The 24,237-nt window shown below is 39.7% G+C and overlaps 2 protein-coding genes across 4 annotated transcripts in view; both read left to right on the top strand.

Annotated features, from left to right (window-relative positions):
* Window positions 1-20,521, top strand: part of LOC117348574 (olfactory receptor 1038-like) — a 42,561-nt gene extending 22,040 nt beyond the window's left edge. The window contains exon 2 of one of the 3 annotated variants that reach the window (XM_033920849.1): window positions 19,375-20,521. In XM_033920849.1, coding sequence (XP_033776740.1) covers window positions 19,407-20,363 — 957 coding nt within the window. In that variant the 5' untranslated portion in view covers window positions 19,375-19,406 and the 3' untranslated portion in view covers window positions 20,364-20,521. The remainder of the gene's footprint in view (window positions 1-19,374) is intronic. The other 2 variants (XM_033920846.1, XM_033920847.1) reach the window with 2 other exon arrangements.
* The window catches only part of ALDOB (aldolase, fructose-bisphosphate B), a 269,623-nt gene that overhangs the window by 21,970 nt on the left and 223,416 nt on the right, over window positions 1-24,237 (top strand). The gene's annotated exons all lie outside the window — the stretch shown is intronic.

Raw genomic sequence — 24,237 nt, 5'->3', positions numbered from 1 at the left:
TGTTAAACTCTCTTTGAATTTATCAACCAACATGGAATTTACGTTCCTTGAACAGTAATGCCCAGGTGGTCCCATCTGTTCGTGTAATTCACCCTGAGGAATATAGGAAATCTGTATTCTATGTGCATGGACCACAGTTATGGAACCAATTACCTCAGCAACTGCGAGGGCTTGGTGATGTTGACTGTTTCAAGATTTTATTGAAAATGTTTTTGCTTAGGGAGGTATATCAATGCTGATTTACAAAAGATAAAACCAGCACATTAATTGTTGAATTTGCAATCAATTAAAACAATACAATAATCATTTTCCAAATTTATTAAATAGTTTTCATTAGTCTACAAAAATGCATGTAAGAGAGTGATAGTGAAATTAATGGCCAGATTATAAATTCCCATTTAGTCACTTGATAGAAAAGTAGATTGATTACATATCTTTTATACTTGCATTCCTTTACTGATGGAAAGTGAAATAAGTAATATTTAGAAAAGATTGTTTTGGTAAAGAAAATGAAAGATGAGCTGTAAGTATGAAGGAACTAAACCAAACATGATTTTTTAACAAACATATCCCAATTTGAATAATATCCTGACAGGTATTGGCTGCCAATGTAATTTCTGGTTAAAAAAAAAAAAAAGGAAAGATGAAATTTGGGATAATTTGTAACTTTTGGAAAATTTTATAGGAAGCCGCTATGTATATTATATTGCAATAATCTAGGATGCTTAATAAAAGAGACTGCGCCAATAGTTGAAATGGATACAGTTCAAAATAAAAGAACGAATGGACCTTTACTTCCATAGTGTTTCAAATCCTTTTTGTACAACCAAATCTATTTGTGATTGATAAATTCCAATCTAATTGGGCCCCCCCAAATTTTATTGTCAGAATAATGTAATTAATCCTATTTAAATGTAACTTTTTTTTCATCTGTCTTATTAGAAGCCAAAAATACTCCAACTAAAAACTGGCCATCCAATCGTGTATCAACAGTAATACCTTTTCTATTTAAGATATGAGGGATGTACCACAAGTAATGTAAAAGTGGGCATAACTTTTTTATTAACTGACATAAGTCATTCAAACTGCATATATTACATTACATTAGTGATTTTTATTCCGCCATGACCTTGCGGTTCAAGGCGGATTACAGAAGATGATTTCTGGACATGTCCAGAGGTGTTACAGAGTAGAGCGGGTTGCTTCAGAGGATTGAAATGTTTCATACAGTGTTAGTTAGTCTTCATGGATTTCTTGAATAGCAAGTTTTTTATTTCTTTTCTGAAAGTTTTGTAGTCTGGGGTCGAAATTAGTAGATTGGAGAGTTGGTGGTCTAGTTTTGCTGCCTGTGTGGCTAGTAGGCCATTGTACAGTTTTTCCGTTTGATGTCTCAGATTGGAGGGTATGTGAATGGTGTCTGTGTTCTCCTGTGTCTGGTGAACCCAGACACCATTCACATACCCTCCAATCGGAGACATCAAACGGAAAAAACTGTACAATGGTAGAGTAACTCTTCCTCTATTGTAGGTATTTCAGAATCCTTTTCTTCATTGCAGGTGAATAATAGATTCCAAGCAGAAGCAACATGCCATCACTGAGTTCTTGATAAAGGAGGGATACAGGTTGTATGACATCCACCAAAGGCTACAGAATATTTACAGAAATGGCACTATTGACAAGAGCAATGTATACAGATGGATAAAGAAGGAGATAAACCATGCAGTGGGAGACCACCAACTGTGACCACTGACATGAATTGTCAGCGAGTGGATGAATTGATTCACATGGACAGATGAGTCATTTATTAACATGTCAGCGACTAGATGAATGGATTTGTGTGGACATTTAAGTCACAATCTATTAGCTTGCTACACAACTGGACTGTGGTCACAATGCCATACAGAAGATGGTGGAAGACTTGGGGTATTGGAAAGTGTGTGCAAAGTGGGTAACTTAGCAGTTAACATCCGATTTGAAGATTTGAAAGAGAGAAGGAAGTCTGCTCTTATCTGCTGGAAGTGCTTGAAGTCAATGAAGACACTCCCCCCCCTTCCCAATTTGGTGATAGGGGATGAAACATAGCATATCTTTTTGATCCAGAAATGAAGAATCAGTCCATGGAATGGCAGAACACCACTTCTCCAAGGCTTAAGAAGTTCAAGAGCCAGTGATCAGCACAGAAAGTCATAGTGACTTTTTTTGGAGTGGGGGGAAGGATGACAATGGAATTGTTCTCCTTGATTTTATGAAATGTGGCTGTACCATGACCAGCAAGTGGTATACTGAGAAACTCAAGAAGCTTAGAGAAGTCATTAGGAGGAAAAGATCCCAAAAGAATCTGGAAATAATCCACATTCACCATTTCAGTGAACAACCATGCATATCTTTGGCAACAAATCAGATGATAAGCAAATTGGGTTGGTCAGTGGCCCCCATCCACCATACAGTCTGGATCTGATGCCATATTATGCACACTTCTGCATTGCTTTCAGTACAACCCTCATACTTCTAATGGGAAATTTGACGTTACAGAGAATATCAAAATAATATTGTCTCCATATATATATAGTGTAAGACTTGTAATTCAGTTAATTCCTTATTCAATGAAGAAAGATAGATATAGAGCAGTGGTCTCAAACTCATGGCCCGGGGACCACATGTGGCCCGCCAGGTACTATTTTGAGGCCCTCAGTATGTTTATCATTATCACAAAAGTAAAATACAACAGTATCTTTATCATATGACTGTTTAGCTATAAATTACAATATTATTTTTAAGACTTAGCCAAAAGGAAAGATTTATATCAACTATAAAGAGTTAAACCAAGCATGCTAGATTATCATTTCTTTAATAAGACATTAACTATTTTTTTCTGAGGCCTTTCAAGTACCTACAAATCCAAAATGTGGTCCTGCAAAAGGTTTGAGTTTGAGACCACTGTTATAGAGGGAAGTGGAAAGGGGAGATCCCTAAGGAACTCCACATGGTTTACTCCATTCATCTCTTCTAACCTGATATATCTGAGATCGCAGAAAAATATTAAACCAGCAGAGGACATTATCTGATAGACCCAATGAATCCAGACAGTGCAATAAAATATCATTATCAATTAAATCAAAGGCACAACTCAAATCTAATTGTAAAATCAAGGCATTTTGTCCCAAAGATAAAATATTAAATAAGTGTTCTGTACTGTGGAGTAACCTGAAACCAGATTGAAAATTAGATAGTAATATAAAATGATTTTTAAAAAGGGCTCCAGGGGAGATCCGGGAAATTACAGACCGGTAAGCCTAACTTCAGTTCCAGGCAAAATGGTAGAAATGATTATAAAAACTAAAATTGTGGAACATGCAGGATGATTTAATGAGACGGAGTCAGCATGCTAGAAAGGGGAGGTGCTATTGTTGGGTGACTTAAACCTGCCGGATGCAGAATCAGAAAGAAGTGCAATTGTGGATGCCTTTAAAGGGGCTAAGCTCAGACAAATGGTGATGGAGCCATGAGAGAAAAATACTGGATCTGGTGCTCACAAATGGGGAAAGTATCTCTAATGTCCAAGTGGGTGCTCATTTGAGAAGTAGTGATCATCAAATAGTTTGGTTTGATATAACAGCTAAAGGGGAGGGTGGCACATAAAACTCAAAGTCCTGGATTTCAAACGTGCAGTCTTTAATACCATGGAGGAGTATCTGAAGAAAGAGCTTAGGATGAAAGAACAAAAGAGAAGTGGAAAAGCAGTGGTCCAAGCTGAAAGGAGCAATAAAAATAGCTGCTGACCTTTATGTAAGAAAAATAAAACATGATAAAAATGACACCGATATGGTTCTCCAAAGTAGTGGAGGAGAAAATAAAGGCAAAAGAGTTGGCGTTCATGAAGAAAGGGAGTACAAAAAGGAATACCGGAAGAGAAAATAGCTAGAAATATAAAAAAGGGAGACCCAATTTTTTTCAATTATATTAGTGAAAGGAGAAAGACAAAAAATGGAATTGCGAGACTGAAAGAAGTGATGAGGAAAAAGCAAACATGCTAAACAAATACTTATGTTCTGTGTTCATGGAAGAAATCCCTGGAGAAAGACCGCGATTGGCTAGCGAAGAGTAGAGTGGATACTGCGTCATTCATGGAAGAAAGTGTTTATGAACAACTTGAAAAATTGAAGGGGTGGCCAAAGCCATAGGACCGAACAGGATAGAGAGAGCTCAGAGAGGATCTGGCAGGTCCTATTAAATATTTGTTCAATAAAGCCTTAGAGACAGGAGAGGTTCCACGGACTGGAGAAGAGCAGATGTGTTCTCTCTTCACAAAAGTGGTTGCAGAGATGAAGTGGGAAACTACAGGCCAGTAAGCCTTACTTCATTTATTGGAAAAATAATGGAAGCGTTGATGAAGGAAAGGATAGTGAATTTCTTAGAATCTGATGGGTTTACTAAAGGTAAATTGTGCCAAACAAATCGGATTGAATTCTTTGACTGGGAGACCAGAGAATTTGATTGAAGATGTGTGCTAGATGTAGGAGAGCGAGAGGAGGTATCCGGCAGTTTTGGTGTTCTCTTACTACCTGCTCCAGAAAGCCTCTTGCTGACATTACTTGAAGGGGCCAATAACGGAGATAAAATCTCATCGCTTCCTGCAGCAGATGGAGAGAGAGGAGGAAAGAAGGGATCTGGTGGTTTTGGCGTTCCATCAATAAAAATTGTGAAACCTTACTGGGTCAGACCAATTGTCCATCTAGCCCAGTATCTTGTTTCCACAGTGACCAATCCACCAATCCAAGTCACAAGTACCTGGCAGAAACCCAAATATTAGCACCATTTCATGCTACTGATCCAGGACACGAAGACTATGGACTTTTCCTCCAGGAACCTAACCAAACCTGTTTTAATCCCATCTATGTTAACCAATCTTATCACATCCTCTGGCAATGTGTTCTCTGAGTGAAAAAATATTTCCTCCTATTGGTTTTAAAAGTATTTCCCGGTAACTTCATCGAGTGTCCCCCTAGTCTTTTTTTTTTTTTTAATAAATTATTTTATTTATAAATTTTTCAAATTACATACCAAGTATTCATTTGTACAGAAAATGAGTTAGTGAGGATATAACTTTCTTAAAAGAATAAATCACATTATACCTTAACATAATTTTATAACAAAAGAAAATCTTTTTAATTAACTCAGCTCAAATCCACAACCTGCGATTTCAAGATTACATACAGGCAAACAAAAATAAATATAATCTATATAGCAAGAGAGACTGCAGATATAGCTGAGGTAGGAGTGCCTTATAAAAAGTATAGAGCAATTGATTTCCCTTCATCCAGTCGAGACAAAGCCAAAAAAGCAGTTAACTGTTGAGGTTCAAAGAAAACATATTTAACTGAACGGTGGCAAATAATACACTTGCACAGATGTCTTAAATAAAATGTTACCCCCAATGAAATGGCCCCTGGTCTCAAAAGAAGAAATTCTCGACGACGCTTTTGAGTTTCTCTTGAAAGATCAGGAAACATTTGAATTTTACATCCAAGAAACTCTTTCTATTTGTTTTTAAAGAAAAGCCTCAATAACCACATTTTATCAATTGGAAGAGCTACAGTTAATATCATTGTAGATGGTATTGCTATGTTTCTGTCTGACATTTATAGAATTTCCGATACATTCAATGGTGCTTGATCAGGTATTTTAGCCTGTGATTGAGTCCCATTTTTGTTTGGGTAAATGGTGGTAAAGTTTCTTCCAGGACTTACAAAATTTCCACCGGGTATCACCCTAGGAGTTATCATAGTTAGTCTAGGAAAGTTAATAAGTCTCAAATTATTATTCCGTGAATTGTTCTCGAGTGTCCCCTAGTCTTTGTATATTTTGATGTGTAAATTTTGATGGAGTAAAAAAAAAAAAAAAATCAGTCCATTTGTACCTGATCTACACCATTCAGGCAGCTAATCAGGATGCATGTTTAAAAAACAAAACCAAACCCCGAGGCAGGACGTCTACACTGTAGGCATTTGTCGTGGGTCTAGGGAAAAGGATAGGGACACTTAAGCTCACCCAAGGCTGGATGTGGGCATGGTTTCACCTGGAAGCTTAAGTGGCCCTAGGCCTACATTGCAAATGTTAAAAGTAGATGCGGCCGGCTGGGCTGATCACAGCAAGGGAATCTCCGATCAGCTGAGCTGGCATGCCTCCCTGAGAGAAAAATACCTCTGCCATGATTAGCTGAGCCAGCTGAGGCAGGGACCCCCCTGACAAGTACCCCTGAAATTGGCAGGAGAGATGCCTACTTCCACCTGCCACCAACCCCCCTAGAATCCCCAAACACCCCCCCCCCCCGAAGTAGCCCATCAGGAGGGATGCCCACTCCCTTCTACCATTACTCCTGACACCCCGCAAACCTTAACCCCTCAGACACCCCACCAGACCTCCAGACCCCCCATTACCACACATTTATAGAAAAATGGCTGGCCAGAGAGATGCTTACTCCCTGCAGCTGGCCACCTCTTCAAAATGGTGGGCCTTCCCCTTCCCGGTGCATCCTGGGATGCATCAGGGAGGAGCCTAAGGCCCTGATTAGCTCAGATGCCCACAGGAGGGGCTTTAGGCACCTGTGCCAGTCAGGGCCATAAGCATCCTTCCCGGCGCATCCTAGGATAGAATGGGCGTCCCTTGTACTGGGCTACTGCAGGGGGGGGGGAGGTTGGTTCTAGGAGGATCAGCAGCAGGAGGGAATGAGCATTCCTCCTGCCTATTTTGAAGGTACTTGTTGGGGAGGTCTCCTGCCACAGACAATTCAGCTAATTGTGGCAGGGATATTTTCCCCCCAATCAGCTGAGCCGGCAAGACTCCCAGAAGTCGCAATTTCAGGGAGGCCTTCTGGCTCAGCTGATTGGGGATTCCTTTGATGCCATCAGCTGATGGCAAGGGATCCCTCAGTCAGACAGGCGCAACCCCTAAATATCTGGGCCAAGCAGCCGGTGAGGGTCAGCACTTTAAAATTGTCTGCTGTTGCCTAAATGTTGCCCAGTTAATATTTTTGTGTGCCCCCACCCCAACACCCACCCACCAAAAAAAGGTTCATCTATACCAGTGGTCTCAAACTCAAACCCTTTGCAGGACCACATTTTGGATTTGTAGGTACTTGAAGGGCCTCAGAAAAAAATAGTTAATGTCTTATTAAAGAAATGACAATTTTGCATGAGGTAAAACTCTTTATAGTTTATAAATCTTTCCTTTTGACTAAGTCTTAATAATGATATTGTAATTAATAGCTAAAGACAGTTTTATTTTACTTTTGTGATTATGATAAACATACCTGGCGGGCCGTGAGTTTGAGACCACTGATCTATACTATACATTTTGCTCTGGCTCTCTCAGGCACTGTTGACAAACAAATATCACAGCTTAACATAATATTCCCCAGATGCTAAATGTTTTAATTGTTTCTTTGTATACCTGAAACTTTTCTACTTTGCAATTCTTCAGGGATCCATTCCCTCGTCACAGAACAAAGAATATATATTTACTCCTAGATTAGTTTTATTCACATATTATTCAGAGGCAAGAGAAGATCCCATTCATTCTGTCCTAGGTAAGAAGAAGCAATTAAAATGATCTGTATTTGCGAACATGTCCTACAAATTTACTGTCTGTAATGTTGCTTGATTGTGACTTTACAGAGAAGTTCATGAATTTGCCGGAATACATCTCTCTAGAAAGAGATCCCTGTGATCTTGAGCATGTCACTTATTCTTCCACTACCTCAGGTGCAGACTTAGGGGTCTTTTTTTAATTAAAGTTATCTATTTACCACTGTATAAATAGAGACCCCCCTCCTCCAATATTTAACTGGCTAGGAATATTCATGGATAATGGCTAGTGTTATTTAGCCAACCAGCTATAAAAATTCAAATGTTGGAAAGTCAGACTGTATAAAGAGCCTGCTATTAACTTAAAATGGCCAGCACAAAATATTTGCTTAGCTGATTAACTTAGAGCTGGCCCTGGTTGCCCGAAACAGCCCAGCCCTGAATAACCAGGTTAATCGTTGGCATCAGACGGATACTGCGCTGCTCAGGCCCAGGAAGAAAAAGAAATAAGGCTTCCTGCGACTGGACCTAAGGGCCGCCGCTTGATGGACCATTGGTCTGACCCAGCAGCAGCAATTCTTATGTTGGATTTTGGACTCTGATCCATTCATTGATCCTCATTTTCCTAAATGATTGAAAACAAATGATTTCTACCTTTTCTGCCGCCGTCTCTCTTGTTTCCACATTGATCAAAGTCACCTTAAGCAGTTTCCAGGATTCAATGAGTCTACTATGCTTCCTTCTCTCCCTCCTTTCTATGGGGTGACATTCTTATTCTTTTTATTTGGATTTTGTTCATGTCTTTTTCAAGGTGAGTTACATTTAGTGATCTAGCGATTGTGTCATTCTTGAAACAAGACACATGTACGAGGAGGTGCTGAAATGTTCTCAGCACAACCAACCCACTTCCTAAATTCTCAGCGTTATTTTGCCACTATAGATGAAAAGCGTGCCAACTTGCAGAAACAAAATTCTCTGTTTTGACCTAGTTTCAGATTATTCTTTCAACTATATCCATGTCATTCTCTTCTTGGTTGGGCTGAGAACTTTTCAGCACCCGCTTTGTATCGTACTGTCGCTTGTATCTCATCTTGCCCTCTTACTTTTAAACTGGACTAACACAGTAACCATACTACTTTATCTTCTCAAGTTGAATAATTTTATAACAGGGATCCTGATAAATTAGGCATATTCTGTATCAGAAAGTACATGTCTAATTTTTCTTGTAAAATACGAAGGTGGTTTGACAAGTTTGGTTAAAAAAGCAATTGAAACAACATAACCTCAACCTGGTCCAGCAAATGACCAGTTTTTTTCATAAGCTATTGTTCCTACGATATGAAAAAACTGGACACTCGCTGGACTAAGTGTGGAGACTATGTGGTTTAACTTACATAGTAACATAGTAAATGATGGCAAATAAAGACTCGAATGGTCCATCCAGACTGCCCAAACATACACTCTAGGATTTAATTTAAATTGTGCTTTTTCTTAGATGTTTCTGGGCCAGAAACCCAGAGATCTGCCCAGGATTGTGCATAGGTTCCATCTCCTGGAGTCTCCATCAATGCTCAATCCAGCCCATCCTCAACTGAATGGCCATATAGGGGACACTTATGTTTTTTTAACCACCCTTGTACATCTAGCTGGTTCACAGATACTTAGCAGATTACAGAAATTGCATACTTAATAAAATAGCTGCATCCACTCCACTCTTCCCTCCCCATAAGTCCATATTTGGTCTGTGTAATCATCCATCTTTATGCTCCCGGGCAGTTTTGTAAATGCAGATTTCTGTCTACACAGTACAGCACCATGCACATCAATTATTTTAGTTCTATAATAAAAAAGAGCATATGGATGCATAGGAATAATATCCCATAGAATGTGTACTCTTGCATTTGTATCTGCTATTTAGAATCATCATCAAACCGCCTCATTTCATTTACATATTTTATCAATTCCGTAGGTAAAGGGATCCACATAATTTAACTCACATGTGGAAACGGTATGCCCCGTCATGTTACCACATAAGCCACAGGGAAGTTTTAATCTTTCTATGTGAGAATGTTTGTCTGACCTTAGTGGAGGCGTTGCTGGAGCTGGATCTTACTCTCCACACTCTTCCACAAGGGTCCCCCATTTCTCCTCTCCTTTTTCATCTTTCTATAAGCTCATTAGGTCAACTTACACTAAATATTGGCAAAAAGCTTTTCTCTTATGCTGATGATAGTACCTGTCTCTTCTGATTTTGAAAATACTAGAGGGATGATTTAATAATGGAATCCAAAAATTGGTCTACTTTGATTGAAAACTTAATACTTCTAAAACTAAGATCTTATGGCTGAGTGTGATTTCCAGCAATATTCCTAGTTCATTTAAAGTACTGGGAATGCTCCTTGACTCATTTTTGTCAATGGAGCCTCAGGTAAATGATCTGTTTTACAGAACATTTTTTAAGATGAAACAATTGTGCTTATTGCGCTCTTATTTTCTTTCTGATCATTTTGAGGGTTATAGTTCAGCTTTCCATTTTTATCAATGTTAGACTATGGAAACATTCTGCATCTAGGAATAGCTTTTTAAATTAATAGACAAGATTCAGCAGCTTCAAAACACAGCTGCCAGATTGATATTTTGAAAATCTTGCTTTGATTCAATCACTCCTTTATTGCCATTCAGTAAGATCTTGTATATTATTTAAAATAGCTTGTCTGATTTTTCAAGAATCTTGGGCCAAGATTCTAAAAGCGGCGGCACCGTAATCATCAAACACCTGAAAAAAAACAGCGCAGATCGTGTGTCACTCAGATTATGGTCCCATTTTCAGAAATGCGTCTAAAGGTAGGCACAGCATTTTCGGCACCTACCTTTCGGCACCTTTCGGCACCTACCTTTTTTTTTTTAAAGTTCAAAAATCTTTATTGAGTTTCAATGAATAAGAACAGGAAGTAACAAGTGTATGAGGAATAAACATAAGCAGTGTGTACTGTCGAAATACATAATAACAATACATATACATGGATATATCAATTCACATAATAAAAATTTAGGGTTGTAATGCAGGAAAAATAAGGTAAAGACATGACTCAAGCCAAGAGCTAACTAATGTTCGCAGTAACGTAGCAATGGTTCCCATATAAGCGCATATGAAGAGAAGCTATTATTTCTTTCAGCAAGTACTCTCATATTTTCCAGTTAAACATACATTATTCCACCATGTAAGATATTCGACCTTAGACAGGTCTTTCCAATTGTAAAGAATATTTTGAATAGCTAAAGACATTAAAACAGTAAACAACCTAGTCTTATTAATATCTAATGTGATGTGGAGATCCAGTGACATTAAAATTAACATGGTAAATGACAAAGGTATCTGTGAGATTGAGGCTGGCACAAATAGAGCTCCATACCCTTGACCAGTAATCAGTAAGGTGACTACAATCAAAGAGTAAATGTTTCAAGGTACCAGGTACTTGATTACAGGACCAACAGAGAGGGGAGATTGTTGAGTCAATCTTATGAGAGAGCAGGGGTATCCAAGTAGCTCTATGTAACAGGAAATATATTGATTGCAAGAGTGATGCTGACTTTATGGATTTGAAGAAATACAACCATACATCTGACCAGTCTATAGCATCTGATGGTAGATTCAATTCTTGAAACCATTTGTTTTCTATAGAGGATGGGGTATTATAGGAGGCACTTTAAAACATTTTATACCATAAGGAAGCCCTACCACCCATCGCGGAGATTTGAGCAATATGTGTTAGAAGACTAGGGCGAGTAACCTTTGTAGTTATATTTGGATAAATTTTTGCTAAACAGTGTTGGAGTTGCATCCATTGAAAATATTGAGTTCCCGGTAAATGAAACCGACTAGAGAGCTCAGCAAAAGATAATCATGGATGAGATCCTGAACTAGCCATATACCATCATGTTGCCATTTGGTCCATGATATTGTCGCATTTTGTATTTTGATTTCGGAATTATCCCAAATGGGAATCATACTGGTATCAGCCCATGCAACTTGTAAAGTAGAATCCATAGTTGTCACAGTTTTCTTTATAGAAGTAAGTATGTGATCAAGCTTCTCATGTTTGGACAAGGAGAGACATGCGATACATTGTAAATTCACTTTCCCATTCACTTTCCTGTGCTCCATTTGGACCCAAGCAGGTAGATACTGAGTGCTATTTCCATGCTGAGCCTGGGCTCAGTTGTGAAGAATGAATGAGTAATGATAATTAAGAAAACATGGAAAATTGACTCCGCCACGCATTGTAGAAGCTTTCAATTTGGACAGTGCTATGCGGGGTTGTTTCTTATTCCATAAAAATTGGGATAGTGTGGAGTCTATAGTTTTATAAACATGTTTCGGAAGAAGAAATGGTAGCATACTTAAAATGTAAGTCAATTTAGGGGTTATCATCATACGGATAGCTTCCAGTCTACCCTACCAAGAGAGGTTCAAGGGGGACCATTTATTACTTAGGGACTTAGCAATTTCCATTAAGTATTCCACATTCATTTGAATTGATTCCTCAATCGTGGGGCCTAAGTATACACCTAAATATTTCATTTTTGTGGCTGACCATTGAAAATGATATTTATCAACCTTGCATTTGAGTTCTGGACAGTTTAACAGCATTATTATAGATTTTCTAAACATAGAAACATAGAAGATGACGGCAGATAAGGGCCATAGCCCATCAGGTCTGCCCATTCTACTGACCCACCCCCAAGTCTACCATCCTAGGGATCCTACTCCTGGTGACAGGTTCCCTTGGCTTAACCCTCTAAAGGATCCCACATGGACATCCCATTTGCTCTTAAATTCTTGCACGCTGTTTGCCTCGATCACCTGCACCGGGAGCTCGTTCCAAGGATCAACCACTCTCTCGGTGAAGAAATATTTCCTGGTGTCGCCATGAAATTTCCCGCCCCTGAGTTTGAGCGGATGCCCTCTTGTGGCTGAGGGTCCTTTGAGAAAGAGAATCTCTTCTTCCATCTCGATACGGCCGGTAATATACTTAAACGTCTCAATCATGTCTCCTCTCTCCCTACGTTCTTCGAGTGAGTATAGCCGCAAATTTTTCAGCCTTTCCTCGTACGATAGATCCTTGAGCCCCGAGACCATCCTGGTGGCCATCCATTGCACCGACTCTACTCTCAGCACATCTTTTCGGTAGTGTGGCCTCCAGAATTGCACACAGTATTCCTAATGAGGTCTCACCATGGTTCTGTATAATGGCATTATGACTTCAGGCTTCCGGCTGACGAAACTCCTGCGGATGCAACCTAACAACTGTCTTGCCTTAGATGAAGCCTTCTCCACATGCTAGTGTTAAGCTTATACCCAGAGATAGAAGAATAAGTCTCAATTGTGGTCAGCAAGGGTAGTAAGGAGGAGGAAGTGATATATAATAGGATGTCATCTGCATAAGCAGATATTTTAATTTTAATTCAGTAGTATATAAGGTTTGATAATATGACATAAAGGCCTATGCTATATCCTTTGAATCAGTAAGAACTGTTCCATCATCCAGGGTGATGTTAGTTATGGTTGATTTGTCTTCCTTTTTTTAAAAAAAAGCAGCTAACAAATGTCCACATTTGTTATTTTCTGCAAAATACGAAGCTGATTGTTGAAAAACGGCGTTAGCTGCAGTTGTACTCAGTTTGACATTATATTGGAATTTTAGTTTGCTTAAGTTATTCAATATATCAAAATCTAAAGGTGTTTTGTTGGTGAAGGGTTTCCAGATGTTTGATGTCTGGTTCTAAATGCATCAGTTCTAGTTTCTGAGATTTATGTTTGTTTGCTACATATGTGATAATTAAACCCCTAATGTACGCCTTAAAGGCATCCCACCAGCAGCTCCATGTAGTATGCTCTGGCTTATTGAATGTGAAATATTCAGTAATAGCGGATTTAATATGTTCTGTAAATTTTGAGTCTTGGAGAAGAGCTGAATTGAATCTCCATTGTTTGGGTGGTTTGTTTATTTTAACCACTAGGATGATAGCAGCATGATCAGATATGGTGATGGGTTGAATTATGGTTTCAGCAATATCATGGACTAATGAGTTGCTGATGAGAAAGTAGTCAATCCTTGAATAGGACAGGTGGGGATGCGAAAAGAAGGTGAACTCAGTCTGGGACGGATGCATAGTTCTCCAAATATTTAAATGCAGTGACTCAATCATTTGGTTCAATGCAAACCAAGTTTTTGTTTTTTTATATCTGACCATGGATTTGCGGTCTTTTACAGGATCAAGGATTGAGTTAAGATCTCCTCCAATAATAATGCGGGTATCAGAAGCCGTGAGAATGGAAGCTGAAATGTCATGAAAAAAAACAGGATTGTCAATATTTGGGGCATATATATTGAATATGGTGTATTTCTGCTGAGCACAGGATAATGTGATCTTGACCCATCTCCCATACAAGTCCGTGGAAGAGGAGATTACAGCTAGATCAGGTCGGTTCCTGACAATGGTTATCACACCTCCTTTCTTATCTGTCGCAGGAGAGAAATAAGTTGGTAGCGCCCAGGATACTGTTAAGTTCTTAGATGCTGTCATATCTAAGTGTGACTCTTGGATTAAGAGAATGTCAGGTGTAAACTGCTCTAGGTACATTAGTATTTTTTTCTGCTTGATGTTATTATTTAGCCCTTTGGCATTTAAAGAGATGATCTTAAGTGCCATTACATATACCAATACCAGATTTCAGAATATTATTCAGCAATACAAAAAAACAGTGATCAGTTAATCCATGTATATGCACAACGATAGCTAAAAAGCAAGGAGAATGCAAGATGGTGGATGTGATAGCTATCAGCATGCTTAATATAACACTACTAAACAACGATGAAAACATCTCTAGAATCATAAAGTGAGTGCAGCTAGTACAGCAGGCAAGGAGTGAGTGGGCAGAGCACCCTGAACATGCAACATTATAAAACAGTGCTAAACTACTAGAGTTAAGGGCGAAGTATACATGCAGTTAAACCATAAAACAGTCCATGCGAGAGAGAACATGCCGTGAGGAGACAAAGAAATGGTGGTGCACCGTGACATGCAGATCCATCGTTATTCATGAGAACAAACAAACAAGTGCTTCACCATTAAGTCAAACCTGATTGATGGGAGTCGGAGATTGCTGTTCGATGTAAGTAGCAAGATCTTCAGGGTTGGTAAAGTCTTTCGTTTGATTATTTAGGGTTACTCTCATTCTGGCTGGGTAAAGGAGCCCATACTTGGCGTTGAGTTGCTTTAGTTGAGGCCTGTAGGTCAGTAATTGCTTACGGCGTTGAGCGGTTGTTTTGCTGAGGTCTGGCACGAACATTATGGTGGCTCCTTCGTACTTCACTGGGGCACGCATTTTGGCTCGTTGCATTATGTCAAGTACCTGTTGGTACCTGAGTAGTTTTACTACTACCGGCCTGGGATATCTATCGTTTGGATTTCAAAAAGATGGTACTCGGTGAGCCCTCTCAATTTCGAAATCCTTCTGAAAGGTGAGGTCGAGTACTTTCGGGATCCATGTTTCCAAGAATTTAATGAGATCACGATCAGGAGACCCTTCCGGGATCCCTAGAATCCTGAAATTACAGCGACGCGAGCGGTTGTTACTGTCCTCCAGTTCTTTCTCCATTCCTTGCAGGCTTAGCAGCGCCTCCCTCCCCCCCGGCACCTACCTTTGAGGTAGATGTCAGCCTAGCATTGCAACCTCTCTCTCTTGCTCTCTATCTCTGGAACCCGAAGCATGGAACATCACCTTCCCCACCCCCCTTTCTCTCTCTCTTTCTTTGTCTGTCCTCTCTCATTCACACAGAAACACATAAGAAGTCTCTGTATTCACTCTGTATATGTAAAGTTTATGTGTCTTTTTAAAGATTGCCTTTCTATATTTCTATATTATATTCTTCATGCAATCATTTCTGGCTGTGCTTCTTATTTGAGTCTACTTCCTGGTGAATCTTCTGTGAGAGTATTGAACTTGGGACCTGGTGGATTGTAAGGCCACCTCACATAACCCCTCCAACCTTACATTGTGGGGGCGCGTCCATCCTTACAGTAGAATCATGTTTAGCGGTACTGAATTGTCAACCCTACCCATAACCACACCTGGCGTAGTGTTTTTTTGCCTGCCTCTGCTTCAAACACCTTAACAGGTTCATCCCCAATCTACCTGTCGTACCATTTTGAATTTCCTGGCACCACCTGCCCACGTAGTACCTACATATTTGTCTTCCCATCCTTGAAGGGCTGTATCTACAAGAGATTCCTTGATAAGATCTGTCATTCCAAGCAGGCAAATGGAATAAATGTCTAACCACCCTCATTTCAAATGCAACCTCCTACCAAACCTTCAGGAAATCAATTAAAACCTATCTCTTTGATAAATTTCTCTGACTCCCTTCCTGCCTTGTATCTCTGATATGCCTCCGGATATACCTGACTACTCTTGACTGGCTAATGTAATTTGAAAGTCTTTTCTGTAACATCGCTCTGTACAGTCTCTTCATCTGTAAACCGCTCTGAACTGCTGTTGTACTATGGTATACAAAAATAAAGTTATTATTATTATTATTATTTTGTAGGCACCTCATGGTGCCAGCTTCCTTGTGGCAATATGTGCTTTATATAATTATATCACTCCCTTCACAAAATATTGTTTCTAACTAATCACCCTTCTGAATAATTGAAGGACTATACATGAATGGATTACTCCTCCTTACATTTAATGTCTCAATTGAATATCTTGGTAACCATACTGATATATAACATATTTTGGGAAAAGGTGACCTCAAATGCTTGCAGCTATTTTGACTTTAGAGCTAGTCTTATCAATATAACTTTGATGCAAGTTATCATTGGTCCTTTCAATTCCTCTTTCTTTTATTTTTTCTTTTTTTGTATTCTTTTATAAGCAACAAATTTTTCTAATTAGTGATTAATTTCCATAAAATAGATTTTGTTTGTTTTCAATAAATTAGATTTTGTTTGTTTTCAATAAATTAAGTTAATTTTGTCTTCCAGAACAGTAACCTTGATATCTATTGCTAGAGGAACAAGCCTTTCGTTTAAGAATTGTACTTGGCTTTGTTTTCCTTGTCCGGCTTTGTGTACAATTAGTAATACAAACTTTTTGCTTTACTTAATGATGGTATTCAAGTGCTCAACGGAGCGTCCCCGTTTCATTCTGCACGGAGCTTCTTCAGGAGAATTACGTCAATTAGATTTTTAGCTAGAGTGCCAGTATCTCGAGTTTTTCATGTTGTCACATTTAACAACTTTCTTGCCCTCCCAGCATGATGGCAGTATCAAAAGCCTTTATATAATTATGGCAGCCCTTATTCCCAATAACTCTCCCTTGCAATATAATATCTCCGCAAACCAAGTCCACTGACATCACATCTCCTTAACTAATCTTGTAAATTGCATTAAACTCTCCTTATCTCTTGCTTGTAAATTGCCATAAGAACATAAGCAATGCCTCCACTGGGTCAGACCTGAGGTCCATCGTGCCCTGCAGTCCACTCACGCGGCGGCCCAACAGGTCCAGGACCTGTGCAGTAATCCTCTATCTATACCCCTCTATTCCCTTTTCCAGCAGGAAATTGTCCAATCCTTTCTTGAACCCCAGTACCGTACTCTGCCCTATAACGCCCTCTGGAAGCGCATTCCAGGTGTCCACCACACGTTGGGTAAAGAAGAACTTCCTAGCATTCATTTTGAATCTGTCCTCTTTCAACTTTTCCGAATGTCCTCTTGTTCTTTTATTTTTCAAAAGTTTGAAGAATCTGTCCCTCTCCACTCTCTCTATGCCCTTCATGATCTTGTAAATCTCTATCATATCCCCTCTGTCTCCTCTTCTCCAGGGAAAAGAGTCCCAGTTTCTCTAATCTCTTAGTGTATGAAAGGTTTTTCATACTTTTTATCAGACATGTCTCTCTCCTCTTAACCCTCTTGAGTAATGCCATATCCTTCTTAAGGTAGGCGACCAATATTGGACGCAGTACTCCAGATGCGGACGCACCATCGCCCGATACAACGGCAGGATAACTTCTTTCATTCTGGTAATACCCTTCTTGATTATACCTAGCATTCGCTCTCTTAGCGGCCGCTGTGAACTGTGCCGTCAGCTTCATTGTCATGTCCACCATTACCCCCAAGTCCCTTTCTTGGGTACTCTCATTCAATAACATCCCTCCCATCGTATAGTTGTACCTCGGGTTTCTGCTTCCCACATGTAATACTTTACATTTCTCAACGTTGAACTTCATCTGCCATCTTGTCGCCCATTCCCTTAGTTTGTTCAAGTCCCTTTGCAATTCTTCACAGTCCTCTTTAGTCTAAGCTCCACTAAATAGTTTGGTGTCGTCCGCAAATTTTATTATCTCACACTTCGTCCCTGTTTCTAGATCATTTATGAATATATTAAATAGCAGTGGCCCGAGCACCGAGCCCTGTGGGACACCACTCGTGACCCTCCTCCAGTCCGAGTAGTGGCCTTTTACTCCTACCCTCTGTTTCTTGCCCGCCAACCAGTTTCTGATCCATCTGTGTACGTCTCCTTCCACCCCATGGTTTTTCAGTTTCCGAAGTAGGCGTTCATGGGGTACCTTGTCAAAGGCTTTTTGGAAATCTAGATATATGATGTCTATGGGGTCTCCTCTGTCCATCCGTTTGTTAATTTCTTCGAAGAAGTGAAATAAGTTTGTTAGGCACGTTCTCCCCTTGCAGAAACCATGTTGGCTGGTTATCAGAAGTTCGTTTCTTTCAAGATGTTCATCGATGTTTTCTTTTATTAGTGCTTCCGCCATTTTCCCTGGAACAGAGGTCAGACTGACCAGAACTTTATCGACTAATATTAACCAGCAATCTAATTTTAAGATTTTCAAAAAAGACCTAAAGACCATCTATTTCAAGAATGTGTTATTAATAATTCCTAAATATTATAATTCTATTTAATAATTTTTGTATCTTCATAATTATTTATGTAAACCATTGTGAACTTTATGGAGGTATTGGCGTTATATTAATAAAAATTGTATTGTACCTGAAGTCTTCCTATGTAATCCCATAAGATATATTTAGGGTGAAATCTAACTTAGCTACAAAATATGTATATTAGAAAAACAACAAAATGTCAAAGTATAAATACACCATTCACAGATCTCTAGTTAGTTCCAAATCTCAAAGAATAAATTGAATCCCAGCCTTTTGCAATCTTTTAGAGATAGTTGTTAACTGAGATGAGAAGATGTTGTTAGCACCAGGATAATTTGCAGGGCTGTGCTTCATCAGATAACCCATCTTTGGGGCACTGGGAGCTGGCCAGAATTATCAGACTCATGGAGATTCATTGCTGAGAGCACAAGAAGCTGCAGTGGGAATCAAACTCACAACTTCAGGGTACTGAGGCAGCTGCTCTAACCAGTACGCCACTCCTCGGCTATCCTAATTAGATAAGGATCCACTCAGCTTTGTGTTCTAGACTCTCCCATTAATATTGCTTCCTTTGCTTTTGTCATCACTGATGAAAGGGATGGGGAGTGTTCATATATTTTGTAATTAATTCAATAATGTGAATACATGTATGTTCAATCTTTGCAAATACAGTTGTGTACAATCTTTCAAAAGTGTGCTGCCATGATGGCAAAATGGCTAAAACCCTCCACACATATTGCTAGTTACACTGGGGAATGGATTAAGAAGTCTTCCTAAAGGGATATATGCGGGATTGCTTTCTGATTTTCTTTCTCTCTTATCCCAGCAGCGCATATCCAGCTCTCTGCCCTGTGGAAAATGAAGGGCAAAAACCAAACTTCTGTGACCGAATTCATCCTGTTAGGATTTTCTGATCTTCCCAAGCTGCAGAGTCTACTGTTTGTTATGTTTTTGGTAATGTATATTCTCACTCTGCTGGGAAACATCAGCATCATCATGATAATTAGAATGGATCCTCACCTTCACACTCCCATGTACTATTTTCTCACTAACTTAGCATTTGTAGACCTCTGTTACTCCTCAACAATCACCCCAAAGGCATTAGTTGACTTCAAAGTGGAGGAAAACACCATCTCCCTGTTTGAATGTGCGACACAACTCTTTGTGTTCGTAAACATGGCAGCTGCAGAGTGTCTCTTGTTGACAGTGATGGCGTATGATCGTTATGTGGCAATATGCAACCCTTTACATTATCCTGTTGTGATGACTAGAAGAGTCTGTACCCAGCTAGTGCTTGGTGTGTACATGGTTATCATAATATATTCATTAATACAAACTGTTAATATATTCTCAGTGAATTTCTGTGGATCCAATGAAATCGATCATTTCTATTGCGATGCCCATCCACTGTTAAAGCTCTCCTGCTCTGACACCTCCTTTAATGAGATTGTATTATCTATTTTTGCTGGATTTTATTGTTTTCTAGCAGTTATACCGATAATCATGTCTTACATTTTAATTATTTCAGCAATCCTGAGAATCCGTTCTTCAGAAGGCAGACACAAAGCTTTCTCTACCTGTGCATCTCACTTTTTCACTGTGATTTTATTTTTTGGGACTCTAATCTTTATATACGTAATCCCCAAATCCCAGTTTTCTTTATACATAAACCGTTTGCTTTCTGTAATATATACAATGGTAATCCCTATGGTAAATCCCATGATCTACAGCCTCCGAAACAAAGATGTTAAACGAGCACTGCAAAGGATCTTGGAGAAAAAATGGTTTTCTTATGCAAAGAAATTTTTCTTATGATTGTGAGGGATGGACTCTTGTGTGCTACCGCATGGGACAAGTCAATGATTTATCTTATGTCATTACATATCTTTAACATATTTAAATGTTTGTTTTTTTTGTGTGTGCCAATAATACAGTAATATGAATTCAAAGAGTGTTCAGTGTGTAAAAAGTGTGCACTTCTTTTGAAAGATCACAAACTCTTAACTACATTACTGTTAGAAAATGGCCAAAACCCCTGAATAAAATGAAAATTCCCATAAACAGCACAGGAAATGAAATAAAATGTTTCCCAACTGCCCATCCCTAATAATTATATAAGAAAGAATTGCGAATGCTAATGCCAAATAAAGGGTTAAAGTAGTTACCACATGGATGTCTCAATCCATCCTCCTTGTTTTGGAGCCAAGTTTTACTTCCATTGCATTCATTGGAATTAAAACCTGGATGTCTCAATTCGTCCTCCTTTTGCTGGATCCATATAGGGACCCTACTAATGAACAGAAAAAGTTGTGCCTCGAGGTATATTTGACATAATAGCAGTTGAGTTAACGTGCCATAAAGTATTTGAAGTGTGTCACTTGGAGACTGTTGTTTATTGGGAGAGGCATCCATATCGGTTTATTTTTTAAAACTGTCATTTTAATATTTGATATCTTTTTATTATTCTGTCTTAATTGTCTTTACCCCACTCAATTGTTTCATGAATATTAGCCGCTTTGAAAAGGCGGGGTAACAAAATTGAAATAAACTTGAACCTTTCTTCTGCCTGTATGCATTGTTAACCTATCTCTTCTTTTCTCGCTCTTCCTTTGACCCCTCCCCATTTCATCTTACCTCTTTCCTGCGATAACTTCAGCATTCTGTTTCCTGCCTGCCAAGTACTCCTCCTTTACTTGTGCTTCCCTGATCTAGCTTCAGCTGAGTCCAGAGTCCAGCTGGGTCTGCTACATCAGCTCCTTCTTCTCTTGCTCCTCACATGCTGCATCTTCAGAGAGAAAAACTGAAATTGACACAACAGAGAACAAACCATTGCACTGTTACCTTCTCTAGCCATTACTTCCTGTTTCTTCCAAATCCTAATTATTGACAGAGGAGAGAGGGCCAGCGCAAATCACAGCAAGGGGCCCTGACCAAAGCAGGATTAAGGCATAAGCAAGCTACGAAAACACCTTGGGCCAAAATGTTTAGGGATGGTTCGGTTGCCTCTTTATCTTGGGGCCAGTGGCACACAAGGCAGGAGCGAGCTTTTCGCACTCCAGTCTGGCCCCGTGCCGCTTCCTGAATGGCTGTCATCAGTTCTCGCGGGACTCACAAGAACTGCGAAAAGCTCGCTCCTGCCTTGTGCGCCACTGGCCCTGAGATAAAAAGGCAGCTGTCCAGCAAGGGAGGGGCAGGAGTGTGGAAAGCTCGCTCCTACTGATACACCGCTGGACCACCAGAATTTAAAGGTACCGGAGGGGGGGGAGATAAAAAATTGTTATATTTGCTCCATAAGACGCACATACATTTCCACCCACTTTTTTGGGGGAACAAAGTGTGCCTTATGATAGACGGTATGTCAAAAATAAAGAAACTTGAAACTTTGCATTTGGGCAGGAGGCATGGAACAGGTTCAGGTCCACTGTCCATCTTCACCCCCACCCATCAGCTGTCTGGTAAGTTACTGAACACAAATATCTGTGATGCACATATCCCAAAGCTAACATATCCAGGTAATACACTTAAAATAAAACACTGTTTTCTAACTTTGTTGTCTGGTCCCATTTGTCTCTTCTGCTTTGCTGTGTCTTCTGATAATTCTCTTTCCAGTAATTGCTGTCCATAAGTTTTTCCTCCTCTCTCCTGTCTTGTTTCATTTCCTCACTACTTCGGTCTTTGATATACGATCTTTTTTTTTCAGTTCTTTCTGCCCTTTTTTTTTTTCTTTTCTGCCTCTCTGCCAACTCAAATTTCACCCTTGTTCTTTTTACTTTTAAGCTACTTAAGAACATGAGAACATAAGCCATGCCTCTGCTGGGTCAGACCTGAGATCCATCATGCCCAGCAGTCCGCTCACGCGGTGGCCCATCAGGTCCAGGACCTGTATACTAGCCCTCTATCTATACCCTTCAATCCCCTTTTCCTTCAGAAAATTGTCCAATCCCTTCTTGAACTCCAATACCGTACCCTGTCCTATCACTCCCTCTGGAAGTGCATTCCAGGTGTCCACCACCCGTTGGGTAAAGAAGAACTTTCTAGCATTGGTTCTGAATCTGACTCCTTTTAATTTTTCAACATGGCCTCTCGTTCTTGTAGTTGTCGAAAGTTTGAAGAATCTGTCTCTCTCCACTTTCTCTATGCCCTTCGTGATCTTATAAGTCTCTATCATATCCCCTCTAAGTCTCCGCTTCTCCACTGAAAAAAGCCCCCGTTTCTCCAATCTTTCAGCATATGAAAGGTTTTCCATACCTTTTATCAATCGTGTTGCTCTTTTCTGGACCCTCTCGAGTATCACCATATACTTCTTAAGGTATGGTGACCAATACTGGACGCAGTACTCCAGATGCGGGCGCACCATCGCCCCATACAATGGCAGGATAACTTCTTTTGTTCTGCTTGTAATACCCTTCTTGATTATTCCTAGCATTCTATTTGCTTTCTTAGCAGCTGCTGTGCATTGTGCCAATGGCTTCATTGTCATGTCCACTATTACCCCCAAGTCCCTTTCTTGGTAACTCTCACTCAATAACAGCTTTCCATCTCTTAACTTGTTTAAAAGCTCTAGCTCTCCCATTTCATGTCTTCCTCAGCCTTCTATTCCCTTATATTTTTCACCTACACCTCTCTGTACTTATCATCTTCCTCTCATTGCTACCCCCTCAGTCTCTCCCACATGATTCCACATATTTGTGAAGACAAAAAAGAGGACACATGGCCCTGCCCTGGCCACATCTGCCTCCAGTTCCGCTCCAGCCCACCCCTAGCTTCACCCCTCCCCTAGGTGGTTTCCTGCTGTCAGAGCCATAGCAAGCTATAATTGCACCCCATGCAACTTGACCTGCATGGTGCCCCACCCTTTTTTGCAGTGCCCCCATCCTCTTCCCTATGATATATCAGACTTTCAGTTGTGAATTTTGTACTTTATTCAAAATTAAAAATATAATCATTTTTTCTACTTTTCTAATCATGTTGGTCTCAGTCTCTGCTTTCCTCTGTCTTCTCTTAACTCTCATACCTGGGGTTTTGTGTTCATTTGTCATTTTTCTCTCTCCTCCTGTCTTCTTCATCTCTACTACTACATCATCTCTTAACATTTGAGGGGGGTTTCTCTCAGTGTTCTTCAGTTCATTTTTCTCCCTCTCTTCATTCATTCTTACTCTATAGCCAGGGTGTCAAACTCGATCACATAAGGGACCGACATCTAAAACACAGGCTAAGTTGCGGGCCAAATTTTTTATTAAAATACTTAGTCTTAGTAGAAGTATAGATCCTTCCTCACCCTGAGATACCATTCCATTGATTCACTTGGTTATTTTCACCTCATAGATGTTACCATACTTAGCTCCAGATTCTCAAAACTTTAACGCCATCATTAAACTGTTTACCAACGGTTTACCAACATTTTAGCAGCGGATTATCAAAACGGATTATCTCTGTCAATAGCGAGCTTTCTAGCAGTCTTCGACAAATGACGAATGACAAATGACAAATGACATGCATTTTGGCTCTTCAATATTGAAATGAGCCCTCCGATAGATTCTTAAATAATGCCGAGCCATTTTCTAAAAGCAGCTTCGGCTTTTGGTGACAAAAATAAGCGACTGATTTAGGGGTGACAGTACAGGCATGACAGTGTCAGAGAGTGGCAGAAAGCCGTGTTGTAATGCAAGGGGAGAAAATGCTCATTCTT

The sequence above is a fragment of the Geotrypetes seraphini genome, chromosome 14, assembly GCF_902459505.1.
Source record: "Geotrypetes seraphini chromosome 14, aGeoSer1.1, whole genome shotgun sequence".
In the NCBI taxonomy this organism is placed as follows: Eukaryota; Metazoa; Chordata; class Amphibia; order Gymnophiona; family Dermophiidae; genus Geotrypetes; species Geotrypetes seraphini.
Note: the sequence above shows the minus strand (reverse complement) of the source record. Positions and strands in the feature narration are given on the sequence as shown.